The 27,498-nt window shown below is 42.1% G+C and overlaps 1 protein-coding gene across 4 annotated transcripts; it reads right to left on the reverse strand.

Moving 5' to 3' along the window:
• Window positions 1–26,679, reverse strand: LOC125883390 (uncharacterized). 4 transcript variants are annotated; one of them, XM_049567631.1, is made up of 9 exons: window positions 26,375–26,679; window positions 23,976–24,216; window positions 19,360–19,584; window positions 16,468–17,181; window positions 16,015–16,075; window positions 13,454–13,524; window positions 9,749–9,803; window positions 8,522–8,716; window positions 1–6,038 (listed from the first exon to the last, which is right to left on the reverse strand). In XM_049567631.1, the coding sequence occupies exons 1-9, from the start codon at window positions 26,438–26,440 to the stop codon at window positions 5,378–5,380; spliced, it is 2,289 nt and encodes a 762-aa protein (XP_049423588.1). In that variant the 5' UTR covers window positions 26,441–26,679; the 3' UTR covers window positions 1–5,377. The 4 variants fall into 4 exon arrangements, with proteins under 4 accessions (XP_049423588.1, XP_049423591.1, XP_049423590.1 ...); XM_049567634.1 differs by having other exon boundaries at window positions 23,976–24,501; window positions 26,375–26,676; XM_049567633.1 differs by lacking the exon at window positions 26,375–26,679 and adding an exon at window positions 25,752–26,368.
• Window positions 26,680–27,498: the final 819 nt, after the last annotated feature.

A 27,498-nucleotide genomic window follows, 5' to 3' on the forward strand; every position in this document is an offset into this window, starting at 1 on the left:
ACGAAACAAGAATGACCCAAATCGTGGTAGTACCAGTGAGAGGTGCTGCTGCTGCTCACGGTGAGTAAGGTGTCCGCACCAGTAAACATGTCAGACTGTCACTGCAACACCATGGTCCTACACTGCTGAGTCAAGTCGAGGTGAGTCTGATGAAATTAAACTTTATTGATCATTGCAGCAGTAAACAGTAACAGGGTACAGCAGAGAAAAACAAAATGTAATAAAAAAAACCAAAATGTAAAAGAAGGAGCTGATCGTGAGCGTCGAAAGGTGGGGAGGGTTTTTATTTCATGCGTCTTTGTGTGTGAAAATAAACGGTTTAAAAATGAAATCTGAGCAGGCAGAAATCAGCTCTCAGCACCATTGATCGGAGATACAGTTCATGTTAAAGCAACGTGTGTGTGTGTGTGTGTGTGTGTGGGCAGGTTATTCTAGTACAGCTGCTCTGTGTTTAGGTTTTGAAAGGTGCTGACGTCACTTCCTGTCACTCCCTACAGGATCAGGATCGTAATTTCATCAAAGTTTTATTTGTCAGAATGAGCAAATTCTATTCTGGATTTACGAAGCTGTTTGAACTCACACACTCTCATACTCTTCGTGACATGATACACGATATAATTATCGTGGTTAAAATCAAGCAATACGAGTAATTAAGTCTGAAAATGTGGTCTTGTTGTTGTGTTATTGGGAGCCAGAATAGAGGGAGTCATGTCCACTGAGTGAGAGCATACGGGTCGGCCAGTCTGGTCCTGTTGGTCAGTGTTTACTTATTCAAGTAACACTGGCGGTCGCGGAGAGTGAGTGACCTGACATGGTGCGTTGGTAAATTCAGTCTGACGCTCTACACTAAAATGAGAGCCCTGTTGGTGGAAGAAACGGAGAATTATATTTCTACATGAATGAACCAACGGTTAAGTTAATCACACATTCACTCTCAAATTCTTAAATGTGCCATATTTAGTTTTTTGTGTGTTAGTCGTTTGTTACTTTCTCGGCTGCTGCTTTTCTGTGAAGGACTCGGGACGAATTTTCCGGTAAAATCCAAAGGGTGTGATGTTATGCAGGTTACCGAGTGCCTTGACTCTCTTCAGCTCTGATACAGCGCTAACACTGTGCAACAGTAGCTAACGTTAGATAAGAAATGGAGTCCGCTAACATACCGGTAAATGAACGACCTCCACCGGCCACAACAGTCCACGCATGCTGTTTCCGTTACATTTTGCGGCAGCGGCCCAGTGAGACAGACCTTCATTTAGTCCTGGGGTTTGCACCATCTAAACTCAAGATGCTACAGCTTGACTCAGTCCCCCAGCTATGCTAGCTCGCTAATTCTTGTCTTATTTGTGGTCTGATAAATATTCAATTAATCAAATTCAGCGCAAAAAATGCTAGCGTAAACACTGACATGTAAAATACGTTGTGTTATTGTGATTTTAGCTGGATAACGTTAGCTAACGTTAGCTTGCTTGCTAATGTGGACAAATTGCTAGCTAGCTAACATAGCAAAATACTCCTGGCTAGCTGGTTTACGAATTACTTTATTAGCTAATGTTACTATTAGCTAGAAACAAGCTTAGTGAAACCTGGGCTAAAGTTAGACAGCTAGCTCTGAAGCTATGCTGCATGGATCTGCGGTTGGTTGGTTGGTTGCTAACGTTAGCTGATAAAGTAATTTGCAAACGGTAAGCTGGTTAGAATCACGGAAATACAGGAACATTATTAAACACACTAAACGTGTGATTGTAATTTATTTGGCAGCACTAACATAAGTCAGGCTCTTGTCCGTCACGTCACTGTTTTGGCCGATGCTTTGGTGCTTGCTCACTGCTACGGAGTGCGAGCGTGAGCAACAGGATGCCGACTGCAGTTCACTTACAGCCAACGGTGTCATCAGTAACAAGGCTTCTCTGAAAGTTACATTCAGAACGTTTACAGATTGTAGTAAACTACCGTAAAACTTGGTGTAGCCCGGGCTGTTATTTGCTTAAATCACTGAAATCAACAGGCCTCTAATTGAGACAGGCCTTTATTTGTCAAAATGTGTAGCCACACGGGGCTAGTAAAAGGGACTTACTGAAGTTTTACGGTACACAGCATTTATCCTTTATGTGTAATTACTTAAAATGTTCCTTTTGGATTTTAAACTCTGTGGAATATTAAGGTCCTGCAGTTGAAAGTGTTTCTGACAAATATTTTGCATCTGTATCTTTAAATCATTTAATTTATTTTAACATGTAAGTAACAAAAATCCATATTTATATATTGATCGTTAATAACGTGGCATGTATTTATGTTTTAAGGTAACATATGTCATTAATGAAAAGCTTTATATTTTTGTCGGCAACAAAAAACATTCGTAGACGTTTGCTGCTTTTTCGTTGTTTTACATTGACAGGTTTTTTACCCCATTTCACACAAACTGATGGAACATTCAGAATAAAGTCGGTGAGTGAACAGGAGAAGTCATGTAGTTTTCAACATCACAGAGGAAGTCTGTTCTTCAGCGTGTTTGTCAAACATGTGGCCGACTGAACGTGCAGAAAGGCGTTTGCTGCCCTCTACAGGACAACATGTATAATCTGACATCAAATCCAGAGCATCAGCTAATAAAGTGTGCGCACAAATTAGTTTCAGTTTCCGTAAAATTATAAACAAAACTGATTAAACTATGTATTTTATACACTTATGTTTAACGCTTTAAAAGTTCAGATTCTCTGACCCTGCCCAGGTGAACAGGAAGTGACATCACGCCTGCTGGATCAGGTGGTCGTTGATAAAATAACCCTGGACTGAAGCTGCAGAGTGGTGTGTGCTGAAAAATAAACGCTTAAATATTCTAAAATGACTCTTTTTTTTCTGTCTCGGCAAAAACTACATATAGTGCAACTTTAAATTAAGACATTTGTGGACTCTTGGGAGCCTCATGTTGTTATGTGTAAACACAAATACATTATTATCAATATACAACACAAATATTAGAAATATCTTCACCGTCCTCCAGAAACCTCGAACTCCAACCCCCCCGTAAAGTCAGCAGAGTGATTTAAGTTAACTCAACGTGAAACTGATTTCAAATCGAAAATTCCAAATGACAGAAATTCAATAGTTTCAGCTTCTTAAATGTGACTGTGAGTCTCAGTCCTGTGACAAGGCCCAAAACTAACCTTTTAATCCGTAGACTACCTTTTTGTTTAATCGTCTGAACTACAAAACATCCAACCAACATTTCCAAACCCCAAAATATTAAATTTACAATAATGTAAAACCAAAGAAAGCAACAAATCGCCACATTTGACGACCTGGAAATATCACACTTTGGCAGTTTTGCTTAAGAAATTACTTAAAAGTAGGAAGATGTGGCCCCAAAATAACATCACAATATTTCAGGGTATTTTTGCGATAATATTCTTCACGATACGAGAAATTACTAAAAAAGAGTTTTATTGTTAATTAAAGAACATCAGATTGCAACAAAAAGAGCGATATAGTTTTACAGGTCAATCCAACCCGGTCTCATTTCGAAGTTGTTGAAATCCGGTGCTTGGGCACCAGACACCTGGTGCCAGACACCTACGAAAAAAGCCGTCCTTTAACGTTGGCATGTGTTGGCTGTCATAGTGTAGCGGCGCTCGGCGGCATCAGGGGGAAACGCGGTGGGACAAGAACAAAAGTTAAGGCCAATTTTACTTCAACTACTGAAGCTGCTCCTCTTTTTGGAACCATCGCGAAGTTGGTGATAATTTCGCTTTCAGCCATGAATATTGTTGTTTGTGGTCGTGGACGTACAACGTCCAAGGTACCCTGGGTGTGTTGGTTGTTGACGTTCTGGGACGCCGTGTCAAGTTCTGCCTGTTACATGCATTGTCTTCTTTCAAAGTACACTTACATTTACATACAGTCTCTTTCAAAATAAAAGCACTACACTGGTACAACACAAAAACTGATGTCTTTTTTTCCTTCAACAACAAAAACACGTGGTTAGGTTTAGGAAAAAACAACAGGGTTTGGCTTTAGAATCTTACGGGACGTGATCCCCGCTCTCTCAGGTGAAAGTTGGTGTTTGTTGGACCCATCCACCACCACTCCCGCCCCAGTTGGACTGTCGCCACCTTCACATTAGTCCTCGTTGAGCTGCGTTTCCCCCCGACACTCCCAGGCGCTGTTAAACTATAACAGCATCCAGCTGCGTATCATGCCAACGTTAAAGGTCTTTTTTCATCTGTCTCTGACGCCGCAAGTCACTGCCCAAGCATCAGATTTCAGCAAGTTCGGAGTGAGACCGGGTTGAATTATGTCGTGGTGTTTTTATCTGCAGAGACAATCCTGGGCACAGTGAAGGCAGCACGCATCCAAGAGGAAGCTGCAAAAACCGTGGATACAGCGCCGAAAAACATGCAAACATGGCGAGGCAAAATGCCAAGCTGACAGTTTTCTGCGTAGTCTACCTTGAAGTTCACCTCTTGAGTAAATGTACCGAGTTATATTTTAATACTCCCAGAATCTAAAAATAGATTACATACATTTCTAAATAAAATGGAAACAGGTGACATCGTCTCACCCTCCTGGCTGCAGTGATTTTCTCCACAATAAAACATCAGGATCAATAAATGATTCTTCAACCGAAGCATCTCGTGCTTTTAAATGTGCGACGGGAGGATCTTCAAAGTGCAGGGTTTCTGAAGGACAGGAGCGACAGGCAATAAATATGTCACACGGTTAAATAGCTAAGAGTTCAGTGGTTATATGACGGGCTAAAAGCAGGCAGGAATGCAGCAGAAATCACGAGCATGATGCAAAAGTCGAATAAATTGAAAACGTTCCTTATCTGTGTGTTTTCAGTGCATTGAGCATATAACAGTATCTGATTGACATTCTCATACATAGTGTTGAGTGACAGTACCTCGGATACATTACAGAGCTTTACATCCATCACTTTAAAAGTCCACACGATGGATAGAGGAGGAGGAGAGGGGAAGAGGAGAGGAGGCAAGGAGAGGGGACACAAGAAAAGGAGAAGAAATAAAGAGAGGAGAGGAGACGAGGTGTTTTTTATTATGCTAACTCACGCTTCCTCGCGTCCTCTCTCCTCCTGTGACTCTGACATCGTTTCCCCCTCCGCCAGAAATGCACCTTGAGGAGACAAGGAGAGAGGAGGCTCTTGGAGGAGCTTATAGCGAGGAAACACGGGTGTATCCTACGCATCTCTCTCTCAAATCCTCGCTGGGAGGTTAGACGCGAGGAGGAGATGCAAGTAAGGAATCGAGGAGACATGTTAGCATAAAGAAAAGCACCTGAGGAGAGGATGGGTGGGAGGAGAGAGAAGGAGATGAGGAGGAGAGGAGGAGAGGAGAGGAGAGGAGACAAAGGAAAACAGCATTTACAAAGAAGTTGTCAGACCAAGGTAACTGAGGAAAGAGTGTTTGGTGGAGGAAGACGAGTAGGAGGAGGAGGAGGAGGAGGAGGAGGGGGAGGGGGAGGAGGAGGATGAGGAGGATGAAGGAGAGCGTGGTTTCAGAGAAATGAGTGTGGTGATAGGGAGGAGAGGAGACAGATCCCTCCATCCTGCCCGGTCAGAGAGCGAAGGATGAAGAGGAGGAAGGGAGGAGGGTGCAGCAGTGTGTGTGTTCGGTGGTGTGTGCAGCCGCTGAACGTGTTTGTTTGAGCGCTGATTGTCTCCGAGCACGTACGACCGGTGTGTGTGCACGTCGCCGGGGTGTTTGACCTTGCAGTGGAGGCGCAGACTGTCCCGCCGCTTGGCGCTGTACGGGCAAAGGTCGCAGGTGAACGGGCGCTCCCCTGTGTGCACGCGCACGTGCTCCACCAGCTTGTTGGCTGTCCGCGTCAGGTGGCCGCACCGGTCGCACCGGTACTGGTTGCCTTGGCGATGACCCTGGAAGTGAACCAGCAGCTCCTGTTGCCCTGGAAACGACCTCTGGCAGATGCGGCAGCGATGCTCAGAGGTGCTATTTTCCGGCTGGGTTGCCATGGCAACTGACAGAGCACTGCTGGAGGCGGCGGCAGGAGGGGTGACGGGGCATCTGGGAGTCAGGAGGCGAAGGGAAGGGTTAATGGTGCGCACGCGCACACACACACACACACACACACACACACACACACACTCCTGAAGTGTGCACACAGACATTTAATATCAAACCAAGATGTAAACCACACACACACACACACACACACACACACACACACACTCCACAGCGCTGTACCTGTAGATCACACTTCACTCCACCAACACTAAATATTCCCTAATGTACTGATCAATCGATCAAATGCTGATATTGGGAATCTGCAAATTCTATCTATCCACATATCGACTGAATACACAGCTGAGGCTGGTATTTGAATATTATGAAAATAAAGTTGTAATATTTGAAGATTAAATTCAGAAATTCACAAGGAAATATTTTCAGAAGAAGTCATAAATCTTTGAGAAATAAATTGTTAATATTTTTAATGAAAAGTCAGAATAATTAAAGAAGACAGTTAAAATAAATTACAAGAAAAAAAATCTTATTTTGCAGGAGCTACAAACATAATATTATGAGAATGAATTTGTACTGACAAGAAAAAAAGGTCTTAATATTTTCAGGAACAAAGGTGTGAAATTTTGACAAAGTTTTGATATTTTAAGAATAAAGTAAAAACAGATATTCACAAGAAAACACCAGTAATATTTTCAATAAAAAGTCACAATAGTCTTAAAGCATTAAAATTGAGACTTTAAGCTATTATGACTGAGTTGTTATGTTTCAAAGATAAAGTCAAATATTCATAAACACATTTCAGGAGAAAAGCCGTAATATTTTGAGGAATAAGTCCCAAAAATTTGAGACTTCGGTCAAAAATTCAACAAGAAATTTACCCAAGCTAAAAATGTAATGCTTTGGGAATAAATTTGTATTTTTGAGAAAAACACATCAGAATATTTTGACAATAAAGTGGTAATATGTAATGTGAAGGTTCAAGTAAAGAACGTTTAACAAAAACAAAAGTTGTAATGTTTTTAGAAATATGTCATGATATTTTGAGGGAAAAGTCAAAATAATTAGAGAATTAAGTGAAAAATGCACAAGAAAAAAAATCAAATTTTTCACAAATTAAAAACGTAATATTATGAGAACAAAGCTGTATTGTCGAGAAAGAAGTCTCGATATTGTGGAGAACAAAAGTCTTAATATTCTAATGATAAAGTGGTAATACGATGCATAAAGGCTAAAGTCAAAAATAGCTGCCATATTTCAAGGATAAAGTCATAATAATTTGAGATGAAGGTCAGACATTTGGAGGAAATGTAATAAAATTTTGAGAACAAAGTTATAATATTTTAAGACTGAAGACAAAATTCTGAAAAAAAAGGTCATTAATATTTTGTGTAAAAGTAATAAAATTTGAAAAATATATTAAAAAATTCACAAGAAAAAATGTCCCAACATTTTCAGTAAAAAAGTTAATATATTTTATGGAAAAGCCTTAAAATTTTGAGGAAATGTAATATTTTATGGGTTCAGTTATATTTTGAGGAAAAGTCTTAAAGTTTTGATAGTTACGTTGCAATATTTTAAATTTAAAGTCAAATATTCATGCGCATTTTTTTGGAGAAAAGCCGTAATATTTTGACGAACAAGTCAAACAAATTAGAAAAATTCACGAGAAAAAAAAAGTATTCTTCACAGGTTACAAATGTAATGTTATGAGAATAAAGTTGTATTTTTGGGGGAAAAAAAAAAATCATCAATTTTGTAGGAAAAAAGAGAACTTTTGACAATAATGTTGTAATACATAAAATGGAGATTAAAATAAATATTTGCATGGGTAAAGTAATATTAGTTACAGAAAAAGTCATACAATTTTGAGAATAAAGTTGAACAATACATTCAAAAATTCACAAAAAAAAAATCCTACTATTTTCAGGGGGAAAAACATAATATTTTGAGAAAAATTCATAAAACTTTAAGAATGAAGTTAAAATATTTTGAGGATAAAGTTAAATATTCACAGGAATATTTTGAGAGAAAAGCTGTGATAATTATAAAGTCAATAATCTCAACAAAAAAAAAAAACTTTCAACATTTCGTTATGAGAATAAATTTATATTTTTGACAAAATTTTATAGGAAAAAATAATATTTTGACAAAAATGTTGTAATGAAGAATAAAATCAACATTTGCAAGGAATATTTTACGGAAAAGTCATAAACTGTGAGAATAAAGTTGAAGTATTTCGAGGATAAAATTAAATATTCACAAGAATATTTTAAGAGAAAAGCCGTAATATTTTGAGGAAAAAGTCGTAATTGAGACTAAAAATTAGCAAGACATAAAATCTGTAAAAACCAAACTAGATTCTCATTAAAAACATTTAATTTACCAGTAAAACATAAACATCTACCTTTATATCATTATCAGATATTCTAACTCTTAAATATCAACACCTCTGTCAGATGAGCACACACATGCACGCGCGCGCGCACACACACACACACACACACACACACTTAAAGTCAGCCCACCTGATCTCTCCATTGGCTCCTGTGGTCCCCTGTATGTGCGTGTTGGCGTGAGCCCTCATCTCTGCCTCCTGATTGGTCGAGTGGTCGCACACGCAGCAGTGCAGCGAGAAGGAGCTGTGCTCCCATTGGCGGTGCTCAGTCATGTGACTCTGGAAAAGGGCGCGCCTGTCCGTCTCAAAGCCGCACACATGACACCTGGAGGGGCAGGTGTAGGTGTGTGTTACAGTCGCCATGGTAACCGTTATTTGAAATCTGTTCTACTGGTAATAAATACAACGACCTTGTTGTGCGCCGACGGCTGACGACACAGTCTTCACTGATCAGTAAACAAAACAGCTGCTGGCTGTGTCAGTCTCAGCGTCTCACTCTGCTGATGAACTGTGCCTCTACGTAAACTACGAGCCCTGCAACACTGCACACATTTCTGTTGTGTCTGAGCTGCTGTTGTTTGTTTGTTTATGCTATTTAATTGCTTTGTTTACAATAACCACAGACAGGACAGAAACATTTTTAATGCTGTGCTGGTGGATAAAATGAAGTCACATTCAATATCTAGATGCACGGTATGTCAGTTCTGCTGCCAGGGGTCCCTCGATCAAAACAATAACTGAAGACGGTCTTTGATGACGTCATGAAGTAGCGTGGCATCATGGGAGTTGCTGTCTTCACTGGTAAACAACCAGCCATGACAATCTATCTGTCATGATTTATACAAGTATGTTCACGGCTTAAAGTTTGATTCACGTTCTAACGAAACAGCTCCGAGCAGAGGTCTTTGGGCCAACGATAAAAGGCGTCCTTTAACGTTGTGTTAAGTCATACAACAACACAATAACGTTGTGACATCACCGGACACGTTGCAAAATGGCATGTGTGGCAGAAAAAAAGCTGTATTATTGTTAATAAGTATTAAGTAAGTACGTTTCCAGCAAACACTTTCAGTATGGTGCGTTTGGAACCAACAGTACCAGGTCTCTGTGCTAGGTACCCCAACAGAGGGGCGACCAAACATGGGGACGGTACGGAACGGTTCCATTGGTACCATCCACAACTTTTCACAGTGGGAACAGAAAAAAAAACTCTACTGAACTGAACCGAACCAAACCGAACTGTACTGGTTGGTGGAAAAGGAAAGGGGCTATTGATGGTTTAAGGGATAAAGTCACAGTCTGAGACACTCCAGGATGTTAACAAGGATCCTCTCAAGCACAGTTGTGGGTGTGTTACCTGTAGAAGTAAGGGCAACCTGTGGTCTGATCTCTGCTGAGGCTGGTTTTGGTTTCTGTAAGAACAAAAGAAAAGAGAGTGTTTTATTCTGCTGAGCGACTCATGAAATAAATCTTCTGCTGCCATATTTTTCCTTTCTTTCCTGTGTACTCCAAAATCTACTAATGATGCGTCCCTGTGGAAGTTATTATTGGTAGACTCCTCTGTGACTGTGGACTGTTTAGTCAATTCACTTCAGTACCATCTTTATTATAAACCCAAAGGGCAATCTGGTGGCAGCATAAATCCATAACACAGATAAAACACAGCACACTGAAAGACAATCATTAAAAAGCAATAATAATAACAATAAGGCTGCATTAAAAAAACACTGCAGGCAAACTAGACAAACAAATTCCCCCAAAGTGTTTATTTAATAATGTCGGTGCAGTTTGTATGGAAGTGTTCGTGCTGGCTGAAACTCATCTGACGGAGCCTGAAGCAGCTACCTGAAGGAGGAAACTGAAATCAGATTAAAGGCAGTGTTTTCCCCAACAGGACATACAGGGGACAGCCGGCCCTGCTTGCTTTTTTATGATAAATACATATCTAGATATTAAGAAACAAACCTGACATTTTAGTTAACATAATGTCCCGTAATCATGTATCATATTGTGTTCCTTGATTTTGTGGTGTTTGATTGAACAACATCTGACAAAAAAGCCAAAGCTGTCAGAAATAAGATCAAACACCATCCAAGGTGATGCAGAAACATCCAGCCCAGTCGCAAGAAGAAAATGCTGGCATTGTACGTTGCTGCAAACCACTGATACGTTACATTTGCACGTTTCATACGTATCATAGCAACATTTCTAAAGTGACGAAGAACATAAGCCAAGGGGACGGCAACCAACAAACAACAGAACCGGTCGTGTTTTCATCGATTTTTTAGCCAACAAATGTTGGTGTGTTTTTAGCAACCCATAACCAAGTGGTTCTTGTTCCCTGACCTAACAAAAACAAAAACAAAAACACACCACAGCGTTGCTAAAATGTCAAATTTCAACGTCAAATTTCAACGTATCCACTACATGATAACATGCAAATGTAACATTTAACATAAATGTCTTGAAATACAAGAGGCCTTTCCTTTTAGTCTGGTGCTACATTGACTTGTGAGCTTTAGCGCAGAATTTCAAAGCACTATTCATTTTATTTTCAGCCAGCTAGCCACACTAACACGGAGAAACACTGTGCCCACTTTCTGGTCTCCACTGGTTAGCTAACATTAGCCTTGGTTGCTTTACACTGCACACTACCCGGGGTCGGTTGGGAGCTAACTAGAGTAATGTCGTGTTCACACTGGGCGTGAGTGAATTCCATGTAAAGTCAACGTGAAGATTCATTCATCCATTCGTGCTTGGTGGTGCGATGGACGTGACGCGAATGAAGCGAAATACGCAAATTAAGTGCCGCGAATGAAGCCAGTAGCATGATTTTGCATCATCCGCTTATTCACAAGGGTTGAAAAATCGCCACAGATTTGCGCCACCATAGCCAATCAGCATTGAGATCCTCAGAGAACGTATGACGCCGAGGACGCACCGGCGAAAGCTCATTCATCGATTCAGCAATTTCACGCACATATGACGCAATTATTCCCGCATATTAAGCAAGTCAACGCAAAATATTCAAGCGTTCAAACTCCGACCCATGAAGGTGGGATACCTTTGCTTTGATAACACTGCGTCCACCCTCCGTTCTCCCCCCACCTCACCTGCATGGGTAAGTGGCTTCATTTTTAGCCACAAAACCCCTTTCGCATTGTTAACTAAGGTTACCTTATGCTAACATACAGCTAACAACATAGTTAGTTGATGCTAAAGGGGTTTTACAGCTCAAAATTAAGACTAGAGGGTGTGCTCACTGTTTCCATGGTAACAGCATGCTACCTTCATGGGTCACGAAAGCATTACCAGCATTGATTGCCAAATGACCAGCACCCCTAGCTACCTCCCACTCGACCCTGGTTTGTTCTCCCAGCACACACGCATACCTGAGCACCTATTTTTTTTAAGGCGCGACGGGCTGCAGCCTGAGAAAAAACAGAGTTCAACTTTTGGAACACAACAGCACGCACTGCATGTCATGCATTCTTGGAACCCATCGGCTGTATTCGGCGTCTGACTTCCGGCGGACGGCGATACAGCCTCTGGGGGCAGAACCCGGATTTTTTGGCATTCCGGTTTGATTTGGGCGGAGGAGGTGAATTTCCATTTCCGACTTCCGTTTATATATAAGTAAATATGCTGAACCATTGCAATGGATTCAGAGTTTGCAGTGACGCCGATTATGTTCCGCCTTGTTAGTTCACTGCACGGACCGTTTAACCTGGCAACAACTGCAGCTGGCTCAAACGTGATTGGTCAATATCACGCGGACTACAAACAGCCTACAACCGGAAACCAGGGCTCTTCTGCTCTTCTTCTGGAGGCAAGATCTCCGGGGTTTGCCTACAGACTCTACCTTCACTGAATGTGGAGTCTGTGTATAGAGTCATGTGACGAGGACCAACCAGTCACAACAGACAGATACCTTTCCCGTCATCCATAAATATCAGTCTGTGCAGGGCTGCCAGAGCTTTACATCTGTCCCACGGATGATAGGCCTACACACTTGCAAACAGCGCCTGGAAGAAGATCAGCTCTGCACTCAGGATCTCAAGCAAACGGGCTATGATACGGTGCTTGTTAAGGTTGCTTAGCAACCTCGGACACGCCTGCCGCCGCGCTCCTGAAAGCTGGCACAGAAAAGGCACAAAAGTAGCGTCCAGCACCCGACCTTGCGTTTTCCAGGTGGTTAAAGACGCAGTATGTGAATGGCCCCTTAGGCTTTCAACGTAAGAATTCAGATGGGTGGAGAGGTGTCCATGTAGGCACATGGAAGGGCAGAGAGGTGTGCTCTTTCTGTCTTAGGCTTTCTGCGTAGGCCTAAGAAAGGCAGAGAGGCACCAGACAGAGCCATAGCACCAAATATAATACTGCAAATGGAAAGAAGTTTTCTTTGACTCAGGTGTTCCTGACTGAGCTAAAGTCATTATTAAATGTAGTGCAGTTAAAAGTACAATATTTGCCTCTAATATGGAGGAGAAGTATAACGTAGTGGTGAATGAAAACACACTCAAGTACTTCAACTTAGTCTACAGCACAGGACTTGAGTAAATGTACTTAGTTACTTTCCCCCACTGGGATTTAACACTACCCCCAAATAAAATTAATCCATTGATTGTTAATGTAAATGATGGGTTATTGATCGTATATTAACTGAGTGCACCCGAATGAAGTTTAATGCTGAAGTTATCTTGTTTTAAAAAGGCAGCTCTTCAAACAGCAGCATGACATCATATCCTGCTACTCATGGTTAACGTAATGCTTTAATCCCTCCACTCTGACCGACCGTGTCATTCTTCATTACTGCACATTACGCTGAGGTTGGCGAGCAAACACGTCAATGCTAAACACTGACTCAGAGCATGATTGAAAAACACACTCCCATGGGACGGTGATCAACATTCAAAGATCTACGCCTCCTCAAGCAAAACACGAGCAGCCTCCTCTCGCTCTGTATCATCATCATCATCTGAGCACTGTGATGGTGTCGGAGTAAATGTGCAACATCTACTGCAACTGTGTGTGTGTGTGTGTGTGTGTGTGAGCGGTGTATTACCATGTGGAGGCTGCTGGGGGCTCAGAAGAGGGGAGGAGCGGAGTGGGTCCACGTTCACCTTCAAAACAGGACTGTAGAAAAGGGCAACACACACACACACACACACACACACACACACACACACACACACACACACACACACAAATAAGGTGCTTCTCAAAGTCAAGGAGGATTCTGAAACGACCGCATTTCAAAGATGCTACGACACTGAAACCTGCTGACGGACTGTGCCGATATCCAGGATCTTACGAATTCTACCAAGGACCAGAGAGTTTATCCTCAGCGCTCTTAAAGCACCTGCAGTCCTACACATGCGATGCATCGGTGCTGTCCCTGGATTTAGAAACAAGGAAAATAAGATCGTAAACTTTCAGTCATGTCACTTAGGCAGACCACAAGAATCTGTGTCTGAACACGTATGGACAATGGAAATGGACAATCCCAGTCCAGCCGGCCGAGGGAAATGTTGGCATCGTACATTCTGCAAACCGATAATATGTTACATTTCCATGTTTCATACGAATTATATCGACGTTTCTAAAGTGGAAGTATATGCGCTGACTTTGTCATCTAGAGGTGGAGGGGATGGCGGATGGCAGTGTCACCTGGTAGAGACGCATGCCAAGCTGCAGACACACAACAAAACCTGTTGTGTTTTAGCAAGTCTTGTTTTTTAGCTATCCATGGCTGTTTTTCCTGCCTGATAGTGCCATGAAAAACAGTTGCTTTTTACAGAGTCATTGCTGCATCCCCGGCAGCTTTTCAGTCCCAGGTATTATAAGCCAAAACATGATCGTTTCCAAACCATAACCAAGTGGTTTTTGTGCCTGAACCTAACCACATGGCGCTGTGCTGCTGCCAGAGGAGCCGCTGACTGAGTTCCCTCTGAGCGGTAAGTCGCTAAAAGAGTCTGAGAAGTCCGGGGCTGTTAGCAAAACATTCAGGACGCCACAGTTTATTCCACACTACTGAAGCTGCTCCTCTTTTTGGAGCCACCACGAAGTCGCTAATCACTTAAGGCCCGTTTCCACCGCAGGAACTTTGGGGTCATTTTACGAGGCTGGGGCCTTTGGTGCGTGTCTCCGGACAGAGTTCCGGAACTTTCACAGGGGCTAAACAAGTCCCTGCCTCGGAGTAGGTACTCAGAACGGCCCCGAAAAACTCCTGGGTGGGGCTTGGGGTTTACTTGGTGCTGATTGGATATACTCAAGGCGAGATGTGACGTCAACAGAAAGCGACAAAATAGCCGGCATTTTTAAAATTCAGCAGACTCTCGTTCATAGCTTCCACCGCCATGTAAACGAAGAGACACGCCAGAAACCCAGCAACCACCTCAGCTCCTTTCATGTTGATAATCGTCTTTATGTCTGCTTTATTCTTCGTACTTGTGCTTCTTCTTCTTTGTTTGTTTCTTTGCCGCGTCGCCCCGGGTCAAAATGGTCGCACAACGATTACATCACATCCAGAGCCCGGTAACTTTACAGGAACCCTCCTCCTACTCCGCCCTCTCAGTGGAGACATGGCAGTTGAGAGGGCCGAGCGAGAGGATGTTCCTGTAAAGTTCCTGCCCCCAAATAGTCAACGAGTCCAAATATTGCGAGTGTCACAATATACATTTTTCATATCGTATTAAAAAATACACCGGTATTGTCATGAACGAGATGACATGGGAGTTATCTTACATGTAGTCTGTTGACTATACGTTAGCCAGCTAGCTAGGCTTGTTTCATGTATGAACCAATAAGATTTTTGTTTGTAGGGCATTCCATTGGCTAAACCGGTCATCGTTGATGATTTCCACAACTTCAAAAGAATCCATCGTACGGCTAGGGGAAAAGATCCATACAGCACAGTATCGCGATATTTTTGTGTGGCAATACCGTATCGTCACACAGCGCCAAGAATCGATTTTTTTATTATATAAATTATCAACATTAAGGTCGCCTACTAGAAAAAGAAAATCAATAGTTTTTTAGTCCACGAAATGTGTTTTTTTGGGTGAAAAAAAAATGGCTGAAGTGGGAACGTAATTACAGCTGAAAAAAGTGATAAAACACAATTTATTTTATCGTAATACTCAGCATATCGCAACATATTTAAAATCGCACAAATACTGTATCGTGACTTAAGTATCGTGATAATATTGTATCGTAGATCTACTGGTGATTCCCGGCCCTACCTCATGGGAGCCCCCAACGACACCAAGTTCGGATGCTACAACGTCACAGGTTGTCCCATCTCTGTGTCCAGCAGAGGCATGGCTATCAAAAACTAATATAGGTATGGCAATACGGTGATTTAATTCAGTCTAACTTTCGCAATTACATGCTTCTTGTAATTATAACAGCAACTTTTTTTTTTTTTTTTACTCCAGAGGGGGGGCAGCTCAGCCAAAGAGGGCAAATAGGTTGTTGCTCGGACAGCTTTAGTCCAGCCTTGTGCACTTCCTTGCTACCAAAGGAGGCGTCCTTGAGAATCACTCATATTGTCACAACAAAGCAGGTCAGAGGTCAAAGTGTCCACATGACATCACTGATTGGTGACTGTGGGTGTAATGTTACCTGCTTCTGATGGGCGGGGTCGTCCTCTCCATCAAACGACTGTTGGATTTACTGACTCTCTCTGCAGAGACACAGATCAGAGTTCATCGACTGTTACAACCGCAGCTCAGAGAGGTCATAAATGTAGTGGATTAAAAAGTAACGTGAAATGGTAATATTCATGTAGGGCGCAAAATAAATATATATACTGAGATGTAAACAGGTTGTAAACAGTAAGTAAGCGAGTGGAGCCAGCAGAATATGTATGTACAGTATCATTAAGTATTAGCACAACTATTTTAAGGCAAAAATTGTCTTTGAGTTCTTTTAACGGAGCAGTATCAGTTTAAGTTCCTGTAAATTTAAATTTATTCTGCGTATGAATCTGTTAGGGAATAATGTTACACCTCCCGGACAGAGACCAGATTGTGGGAACTGACTTTGGAGTGTGCGATCATGTGATGGTGTCTTTACCTGAGAGCTGGTGCAGCAGCGTGGACGCCAGGTTCACCGACATGTCCTGCCACAGCACGGCTCTGAGGCACTGGTCCTCCATCTTGGCTCCAAAGAACAGCTGCTCCTCCGTCTTTGCTCCTGAGAAAACGTGGTCCGCCATCTTGGTCCCGGGAAGAAGCCTGTTCTCCATTTTGGTTCCAAAGAGAAGCTGGTTCTCCATCTTGGCTCCTGGAGGAAACTGGTCCTCCATCTTGACCCCAGAGAGGAACTTGTTGCTCATTTTGGCAGCAGAGAACGGCCGCTCTGCAAGTTTTGCTTTAAAGAGAAGCTGGTCCTCCAGCTTGGCTCCAGATAGAAGCCGGTCCTCCAACTTGGCTCCGGAGGGGCCATGATCCTCCAGTTTCACTCTGAACTGAAACTTGTTGGCTCCAGAAACGACGCTGTCTGCAGTCTTAGAGCCAGGCTGGCAGCCTCCAGTGTAAAACGTGTCTTCTATTTTAAGGCCATGGAGACACTGGTCGGCCATTTTGGCTCCAGGGTGCAGCTGCTCCGCCACCTGGTCTTCTGTTTTAATGCTGAAGAGGTGGTGGCTCGCCATCTCAGGGGGAGGTGGGGTTATCTCTTTTGGGACTGCTCGATTGTGGATGAGGTCAGAGGCAACCAATGAGTCGACCTCCATGGGCTCTTCTTCTTCTTTGACCCTCACCACATGGCTGCTCACTTCCTGCCGCTCTGTGATTGGTGGAAAATCTGTCAGTGTGTTTATTCACCTGCTATCAGACATGTCGACTGTTAGAAACGTTTTCAGCTTCATATCATGATTGATTTTTCTTTGAATTTTGGGCTGTAGGGTGAACATATCAACAATCTGAAGACGTCACCTGGTGCTCTGGGAACACGGTGATGGGCCTACTATTTTACTATCTTATAAACTAAACGATTAATCAATCACTACAACGAAGAATCAACAGATTAATCAATAGTGAAAATAACTGGTAGTTGCAGCGCCAGTTAGAAAATCACAACAGTTTGGTGGCCGAGCTTTAAATGCTGGCACAGTAATGACCTTTAACCTTCGGAACATATCAGAAAACAGCAGAAAAACTACTTTGAATGCAACATTGCTGAAGGAGTTTATCAAAGTGGACATTATAAATAAAATACTCCTGATAAAGTCTATTATAAAGTCAAACTATGGGAAATGAAAAATTAACTGAGAAAGTGTTTTTGGTTAATCCAGCAATTTGTACATCTATTATATTTATTAAAAAAAATATATATATATATATATTGAATCAAGGAACTGATTGCAGCGTGACCTGAAATGGCGGAAAACAACCAGAGATATTAAAGGAACAGCTTCCATATAACGCAATCATCACGTTACAGTATAAACTGTACAAACTATCATCACTAATATTGTTTTAAATAAAGTTTGTTAAATCAGCTTGTTACCAAAAAGATGAGCATATTTGTTTAAATCAAATTAACCAATCTATCAAAATTAAAACATGTTTTCAGGTACATAGATAAATAGCTGAAAACGTCTGGTGAGGAGAGCTTGATGGACTGGAGTTATGATGGCGTATTAGGCCCATTGTGGGTAATGGAAACAAACAAAGGATCCGGGGGAGGGGAGGAAATATGGAGAAAAAAAATCTGGGATTAAAGTCATAAATTTACGAGAAAAAAACTTTGACATTATCTGAGATTATAAAGTTATAGAGTCATAAATCTCTGACAAAAATATTGCACAAATTTCTGGAAAAAAACTTGAATTCTCTGAGATAATGAAGTCATACATTTTAGAGAAAAAAAACTCAGATGTTCTGTGAGTATAATGACCAAAAAAACCCCACAAATTTACAAAAAAAAAAAAAAATTTTCTTTGAGATTATAAACTCATAAATTTAGGACAAAAATTGCACAAATTTCTGAAAAAAAAACCCAAACCCAACAACCTTGAATTCTCTGAGATTAAAGTCAAAAAGTTGAGAGAAAAAAACTTGGATATTCTCTGAAAATAAAGTGGTTAATTTACAAGAAAAAAATACAAGAACAAAAAAGTTTTTCTTTGAGATTACGAACTCATACATTTATGACAGAAATTGCACAAATTTCTGAAAAAAATATTCTCCGAGATTAAAGTCAAAAAATTTGAGAGATAAAACTTGGATGTTCTCTGAAAATAAATTGGTTAATTTACAAGAAAAAATGCAAGTAGAAACTGATATTCTCTGAGATTATACACTCATAAATTTGGGACAACAAATTACAAAAATTTCTGGAAAAAAAAAAAAAAAAGAGATTAAAGTCAAAAATTTGAGAGAAAATTCTCAGATGTCCTCTTTGAGTACAGTGGTGAATTTACTAGAAAAAAAAAATCGAAATATATATTAAAAAAAAATCTCTAAGAATATAAAGTCATACATTTACGGGGGAAATTAACCGGAATTCTGTGAAATTAAAGTCATACATTTTTGAGAGAAAAAAAAAATGAAATTCTTGTTTTGTTTGTGAAAGAACCACATCGCTGCACTTTGCATTGGATCAACCTCATCACACCACAGACGCCACCGTGTGTTATTCCTGCCTCCAATGACCTAATCAAATTATTGAGAATATCCAAATTTTTTTTCTCGTAAATACACAAATTTAATCTTGGAAGTGTGCGTGTTTTCTCTGAGTGATACTCCCCTCCCCTGAGACTCTGTTGTACTGGACAAGAGCTGTGTGTCGTGTTTTAATTTTGAAGGACTTGCATTGAGGCTCACACCAGTCTGCGGCTCGCTGTGGGAGTGCTCTCAAAGTAAGTAAATATTTTTCATTCCCAGTAAACTGACCAAGAGTGCCACCAACAACACACACACACACACACACACACACACACACACACACACACAGCTGTACCTGCCAGTTTCCTCAGCAGGTCTGAAGCCAGTGTGTCTGTGGCAGCGTTGCCATCAGGTGTGTGTGAGAGTGACGGTGGCTCGGGACTCGCCCCAGGGCCGTCAGGTGACAGAGCGAGGCCGGGCTCGTCCTGCTGCCCACCGCGCACCTCCGGCAGAGCCTCACGCCTCTGAGGCTCCGCCTCCGCCTGCCTCCCAGGATGCAACTGGGCCTTCTGGGTCGCCTCTGAGGAGAGAGAAGAAGAAGAGTTAACTGTAAGCAGATTATAGCGGAGGTCACATTACAGCCTGATGACTGCTCTCAAATCAGTAGTGCAGTTCAGTACTTGAGTCAACGTATTTAGTTACTTTTCAACACTGGACACCTGCTATAACAGCCTCCTTTCTTCAGGGTTCAGGCTTTCTATCACATTTTGGAACATGCTGCAGGGATCTGCTCCCATTACGAGCATTAATGAGGTCCAACAACGAGTGATGAGGCTGACTTTAATCTCACATCAGAGTAAAGACAGCATTCACATCAACATCTGAGTCATAATACAACTGGGAAACCTTTTCTGAAAGCTCTGATATAAGTGACTCGGAGTTTAAAGTCAGTCGTTGAAGGTGATTAAATCCAACTTTAATTAATGTGGTGCTATATTTTCATGTCAAAGTATATCTGACCCTCACACATCTAACTCTGCAATCAGGCGGAGTCTTGAGTTCATCAGTAATGTTGTAAACGAGGGAATCTTTCCCATCTCAGTCAGCCATCACACATGATGTGAAGGTGGCTGTTCCAGCTCATCCCAAACGTGTTGGTTGAGGTTGAGGTCAGGGCACCGTGTTGGGTCTTTCACATGCCAAACTGAGAAATCATTTCTTTATGCAGCAGGCTTTGTGCATGTTGAAACAGAGTTTTCTTCAAACTGTTCCCATGAAGCACACGATTATCTCAGGATACTGTCAGACCTAGACTGGTCTCCTTTGGTCTGAATCAGGGACTCATGTTGTCCCAAAGTTGTATAATTGACTAGAGTTGGTTCGTGTTCTCACGGCAGCATTTACGAGCGGACCAGATCAAATGCCTTGTGTGAGAAAGCTGCTCTTGATTGGTGAGAATTTCCATGTGGGAAAAATCCAGGAAGTAAAGCTAACGTTCAGATCCAGGTCAGAACGCGACCGCACCAGAGTTCATCTGTAACCGGACTGAGACCACCGCTTCAAGAAGGTCTCTGTGATTGCGGTGTTCACGAACGAACCGCACACAGGGGGGAAAGCACCCTAAAATATGATTGTTGTAACATTAAAACATTGGTTCTCTTGTCAAAAAGCCAATGGGATGTTTCCATTGAATTTTGGATTACTGCGGAAAATAAGCTCTGCGGCGAACAAACGTTAATAATACGTACACGTTTTGTTCAGCAAGATAATCCTCACAAATGAAGAAGGAGGAGAAGAAGATATACTTTATTAATCCCAGAGGGGGAAATAATATTTTTCCACCCTGTTGTCGTATGCACACAATCCCAAAATACACACACATGCACAAACAGGACCTTGCATGTATTAAATGTAGAGACGTAAGGGTGGGGAGCTGCCTTGGACGGGTGCCTTGAGCAATACTGGGTCCAGTGCCTTACTCAAGGGCACCTTGGCAGTGCCCCTGAGGCGAGCTGGCACCTTCTCCAGCAACCAGTCCACGCTCCATGCTTGGTCCGTGTGGGGACTTGAGCCGGAAACCCTCTGGTTCCCAAGCCAGGTCCCTAAGGACTGAGCCACTGCCGTCCTAATGAACACCACTTTTATAATTTTTGAAGTGTAAATCAAATCGCAAGAAGTAAAAGGCTAACGTTAGACTATGAATGAACTACACCACTGTCACGACTTCAACGCCACAAGCACAACGAGCCTGTAAAGCCATGTTGGGCGTAATGACGCTCTGTGGTCTCATTTAGCCATTTATTGTTAGCAACTGCCATGTAAGACACATATAAGCTTCAAAACGTGAACAAAACGTTAAAGTCTTTTCAGCTTGTGTCAACCACAGACCTTATTTCAACCTATTGAAAGAACCCATTGATTTCAAAATGAGGGAACCAGATGTACAAAATGCTGACTAATTTCCAGGTTTTAGGACTCTGTGCACCCACCATTCCATGGAGGTGCGTTCTATACAGAATGTCGAGGCGGAGTAACAGCGCAAATACAGATGTTTTTTTGTCGTTGTTGTTCATTTTCTTTTTGTTGTTATTTATTCCATCATTTGTGCCGGGAAACAAAAAAAATCTTCCTTATAAAAATATGACTGAACTGTTCTAAAGTAATTAAGCCCTTTATTACTTGATCTTTGAATAAGCACAAATTCAGTCATTTAGAAAACAACCTTAATCATTACACTCTTTCACATGAAAAACATTTTCGGTGAAAAAAATACACGCTTCAAAAATCTTTTTATGCCTCCACGCTGGTGACAGCCGTAACCATGGGCATTAGCTAGGTTTTCAGGCTGTCTGTTCATCTGTCCCATTCTCGTGAACACGATATCTCACGAACACCTTGAGGGAACTTCTTCAAATTTGGCACAAAGGTCCACTTGGACTGAAGCATAAAATGACTAGAATTTGGTGGTTGAAGGTCAACGGTAAAGGTCAGTGTAACCTCACAAACACGTTTTGATCCATACCTCATAACTTGATTCGCTTATTATGACAGACTTCTACACAGATGTCTAACAGAATAAAATGATGAAGTAATGACAGTTTATATCCAAAAGGTCAAAGGTCAACTTCACTGTGACATCATCGTTTTCAGACATGGATGTAAAGTGTAAGAGACATACAACCACAAAGCAGTAATTCTGGTTTATAGGGTGTGTCCCTGACACGCCAGCAGTGAGTTTACTATGAGCTTTTGTCCTTTTGTGTTTTGACTCATTTTCTATTGTCCCTGTGACAACAAGACACCACAAGTCCGGAGCCCTGCTTTTTAGCCTTTGCAAAAGTGACGTGACGCAATAGAAAAACATCGGCCAAAGCCACCTGTGAATGTCATCCTATTTGCCAACAGGCCGATGGCAAGCAACAAGGCAAATATCGCCCGATGAGCAGCTGATAAATTACTGCATCCCTTTTTCTTATGCTACCACATTGTCATACTGCTTATCACTAATGCAGTACAAGTTGGATTTAGTGCTGTGACCCCTTCACCAACAACCCCGTCTCACTCTGAAGGCATCAAAATCTGGCACCTGGGCAGTGACTTGCGGCGTCAGAACAACAAAACCAACCAACAAAAAGGCGTCCTTTAACGTCAGCATGATACCCGGCGCATTGCCGTTATAGTTTAAACAGCGCTCGGCGTCAGGGGGAAACGTGGCTGGACAAAAACAAAAGTTAAGGCAGCTAAAGTTAGGGATTGGTGGTGGATGGGTCCAACAAACACCAACCTTCACTCGAGGGCGGTTAAATTTAAAACTGTACAGACCTTTTTAATACCACTTTAAATGAAATTTAAAACCAAACTTGCGATGGAAATACGCGCCAAGAGGGAAATAATACTCTTTCCAAGCACACACATTTATGTCAGTTCAAAATGAACAGTAAAAATGACCCTGACGATATCTCTGCATGTGCGATTCCACCGCCCTGATTCCCATTTTACCACGTTTCAAACACCTTCGACAAACGGCGCAGTTTGCTTTGTAAATATGTCCGAGCTTTTGCATTTTCCCATTTTTTATAGCTTGCAAGGTCCTAGTTTGACGATGCAGACTCATTACTTGATCTAATTGTGTTGAGGGGGCAAAAATAGGGGCATGGTGAACATACAGGTGTGGTGCTGAAGTCTGGTACCCCAACAAATGGTGTTTCCCTCCTGTTAAAATTATGTTTCCTAAAGCACAAACACTAAACATGATATCATTTTCTGTAACCGCTTATCCTGTTGGGGGTCGCTGAGGGCTATCAGGGGGGTTCACCCTGCACAGGTCACCAGACTATCACAGGGCTGACACACAGAGACAGACAACCATTCACACTCACATTCACACCTACGGACAGTTTAGAGTCACCAATTAACCTGCATGTCTTTGGACTGTGGGAGGAAGCTGGAGCACCTGGAGGAAACCCACGCTGACACGGGGAGAACATGCAAACTCCACACAGAAGGGCTCCCACACCCTGGGTTCAAACCAGGAACCCTCTTGCTGTGAGGCGACAGTGCTAACCATCGCCCCTGATTCAGGGCCTGTTATTAGTAAATGTATATTTAAGACTTTTTTAAAACCCGCGTCCACTCTGATGAAATCAAACTCGTACATCGGACCAGACCAGAAAAACAGGAACTCTAATTATCTGGTTAATTCATGAAATGTTCAGTCCTTAAAATGTCAGAATATGAGTGAATTACCACGTCTGAGAAGACGACAACACGTCATATTTTTCCTGGATCAGTGACTTAAATTATTAATCAATTATCAAAATTGTGATTGATTAATTTTCTGTCTATTTACTGATTAATTAATGAACTGCAGTGTGTATGCAGGAGTAAATGTATTTGTGTACATGTCTCTGTGTGTAAGCATGTGTCCGTGAATATAGTGTGTGTGTGTGTGTGTGTGTGTGTGCATGTTACCTGACAGCCTGATGAGGAGGTCGGACGCCATCTTGGTGCTGACATCAGGGCTGAAGAGAGAGGTGGCTGCTGGGAAGGGACTCGAACCCGTGGCGTGTGCATCCGGTGTGTGTTCGGCGCGCATGTCAGGCACGCTCAGCGAGCGAGCATCATCGCTGGTGTGTGTCTTTGTGTGTGTGTTTGCAGGGTGTGTGTGTCGTTTGGCTGCATCAGAGGGAGGCTGCAACACACTCGACCCACGCTTCATTTTCCGGTGTGTGTGTGTGTGTGTTTGTGTGTGTGTTTGTAAAAAAGAAAAAAAAAGAGAGGGAGTCAAAACTCAGAAGAGAGGAGGGCAAGAGAGAAGGAAGAGGAGGAAGAAGAGGAGGAGGAAGGCAGCGTTGCTAAAATAAGACGACTGTGTTTTTGAACATATGGAAGTGAGGAGAGCATGATAGAGAAGAGAAGGAGAGATCGAGGTAGAGGAGGAACCGGAGACAGAGAGGAAAAAACGAGGGAGGTTTCTCTGTTGCTGGCTCTCATTGACCTGAAAGAGAGAGAAAGAGACGGATGGAGGGAGGAGGTGAAAGAGGGGAGAGGGAGGAGAGGAGATGGATTGAGTGAGGAGGAGGAGGAGGAGAGAGACAGCAGGGATGAAGGACGAAAGAGGACAGAGGAGAATAGAGACATAGAGATAAAGGGAGGAAGGGATGGAGAGGAGGAGAAGAAAAGGAATATGAACAAAGTGAATCTGTGAATGAATAAATTATTGAATGGATAAGGCCCAATAATAAGGGGATAAATCATTCCTGTTATCGCCATGGCAACGGACCCCGCTGTGTCGTCTCCTGCCCTGACCTTCCCTCCGACAAACAATCATCAGTTATGATCAATAATCATCAATAAGCACTTCCACCTGCCACCAGCTGTTACAGTCCTGATCCCTTATTTGCCCTTACAGCCAAATATAATAGTTCGAGGCCATCCTGTGTAATAAAATAAAATAAATATAATTTAAATGTAAAAAAAATAAATAAATCCTACTGTGGTACTGCATAAAAATAACAGACACCTACATAGTAAACAAAAGGCAAATAATAAAATTATTTATGTATACTTTATGTTTTCAATGAAGCAGGTTGAGATTATAGAAAACAAAAGAAAAATTAAATTAAATTAAATATGTATTCTGATTCTTATCCATGAATTTAAACATTTAAGCTTTGTATTGTTGCACTGGGACAATAAAATATTCAGACAAAAAGAAAAAAAAATCATTCAAATTAAAATAAAATAGTTTTAAAATAAAATCTTTATCACAAAAAAATAAAAAATAAAAATGGCAACAAATAAAAAATTAAAATATACTTGATAAAGCCTCCAATTCATCAAAAAAATAAAAACTATTCAATCAGACAAAATAAATAACTAAAAATTATTTTTCAAAGTAAAATAAAATATGTAAGTATCAAAATAAATTCCTTTCACAAAAAAATAAAATTAAAATATCTTAAATTAAGCCTCAAATTCATCAAAAAAAATCAGACAAAAAGAAAAATATAAAAAAATTAAAATTATCATTCAAATTAAAATAAAATAAAATATGTAAGTATTAAAATAAACTCTTCTCACAAATTAAATAAAAATGGCAATAAAATAAAATATATTTAATAAAGTCGAAAATAAAACGAAAAATATAAAAAATATTTAATTATAAAAAAATAACTTTTATTTATTTACTTTTGAAAAATAAAACTCAAAAATAAAACAACTATAAATGAAAAGATTTAACGTTACCGACAGCCCGTTCATCGCCTCGGTTCACTCACTAACGTTACCCTCGTCGACCCCGTTTCGTTCAGCCTCCTGCCTCCGTCTCTAGGCGACACAGTACGGGCTGCCGCCACCGCATCCGCATCCGCCAGGGGAGCGAAAATGACCGGGCACCAGTTTTCTCCATAACCCCCTCCCCTCCTCCCCTCGGTGTCGGTCGGTCGGTGTCAAAACCCCCGGAGCCCCGCCGTTAGCTAGTTATCTCTCCCTCCCCCTGCAACATGGCTGAACGGCACTCAGACTCGCCGACACACCGAGTCAGAAAGTCATTTCCCGGTATGGGATGGCGGGAGACTATCACCTACCGCTCAACCGCCAATTTAGACGTTTTTCACGGATTTTTTTGCGGTTACCGGGAACGAGGGCAGGTGTCAAGAGCCCAGCCGTTACCCCCACCTCCTTGCCCCCCCCTCCTCCCTCCCTCTCCTCTCGGTCTCCTGCAACATGGCTGAACGGTAACCCGACCTCACAAGACCTCAAAAGTCATTTTCACGGGTCAGCTAGCATCGATAACCGGCCACCGCGAGCACCAACCCGCCCCGGGACTGACAGGTCTCTCACGGCTCATCTTTTCCTCCGTGACTTACCGGTACCGGGAGGGCAGGTGGTGGCGGCGGCGGCGGAGGTGGTGGTGGTGGTGCAGTCCGGGGCATAGCCTATATATAGACTATAGATTTCTTCCATGTTGAATTCCCTCCTTTTCTTCTTCTTCTTTTGTCACATTCTCCTCCCGGTCTGTCCTCCCGTTCTCACGGTGCGGAGACAAACGGCGGGGAGATGATCCGTTTCTTTCCCCCAGCCCGAGGATGACGGGTCGGTCACCGAGCAGGGCAGATGGAGGTTTCCGCCTCCTCTCCCTCTCTCTTTCTCTCTATGTGTGTGTGTGTGTGTGTGTGTGTGTGTGTGTGTCACAGAGAGATGCAGTGTGTGTGTGTGTCCACGCGCCAGATCATAGCACAAGGGCAGGACACGCGTGAACCCGTGCGCACGCGCCCAAACCCGCACAGTAACACAAACAAGAAGTACATTTACATTTTAGCACAAACACACTCGGCTTAACAGTTTGTACATGTCAGGACAGACAGTAGAAACACGAGGACAGACAGTAGAAACATGAGGACAGACAGTAGAAACATGAGGACAGACAGAGGAAACATGGGGACAGTCAACAGAAGCATGAGAACAGACAGAGGAAACATGAGGACAGTCAGTAGAAGCATGAGAACAGACAGAGGAAACATGAGGACAGTCAGTAGAAACATGAGGACAGTCAGTAGAAGCATGAGGACAGACAGTAGAAACATGGGGACAGTCAGTAGAAACATGAGGACAGACAGTAGAAACATGGGGACAGACAGTAGAAACATGAGAACAGACAGAGGAAACATGAGGACAGTCAGTAGAAGCATGAGGACAGACAGTAGAAACATGGGGACAGACAGAGGAAACATGAGGACAGACGGAGGAAACATGAGGACAGACAGTAGAAGCATGAGGACAGTCAGTAGAAACATGACGACAGACAGTAGAAACATGGGGACAGCCAGTAGAAACATGGGGACAGACAGAGGAAACATGAGGACAGACGGAGGAAACATGAGGACAGACGGAGGAAACATGAGGACAGACAGTAGAAGCATGAGGACAGTCAGTAGAAACATGACGACAGACAGTAGAAACATGGGGACAGACAGAGGAAACATGAGGACAG

This window comes from Epinephelus fuscoguttatus, linkage group LG23 (assembly GCF_011397635.1).
Source record: "Epinephelus fuscoguttatus linkage group LG23, E.fuscoguttatus.final_Chr_v1".
Taxonomy (NCBI): Eukaryota; Metazoa; Chordata; class Actinopteri; order Perciformes; family Serranidae; genus Epinephelus; species Epinephelus fuscoguttatus.

Coding starts and splice junctions, on each gene's coding strand:
- LOC125883390 (XM_049567631.1), bottom strand. CDS start 26,440: ATGCCCCGGACTGCACCACCACCACCACCTCCGCCGCCGCCGCCACCA. Junction 13,525..16,014: donor ACCCCGCCCATCAGAAGCAG/GTAACATTACAC, acceptor CCTTTTCTACAG/TCCTGTTTTGAAGGTGAACG. Junction 8,717..9,748: donor GGTTGCCCTTACTTCTACAG/GTAACACACCCA, acceptor CTGCCCCTCCAG/GTGTCATGTGTGCGGCTTTG.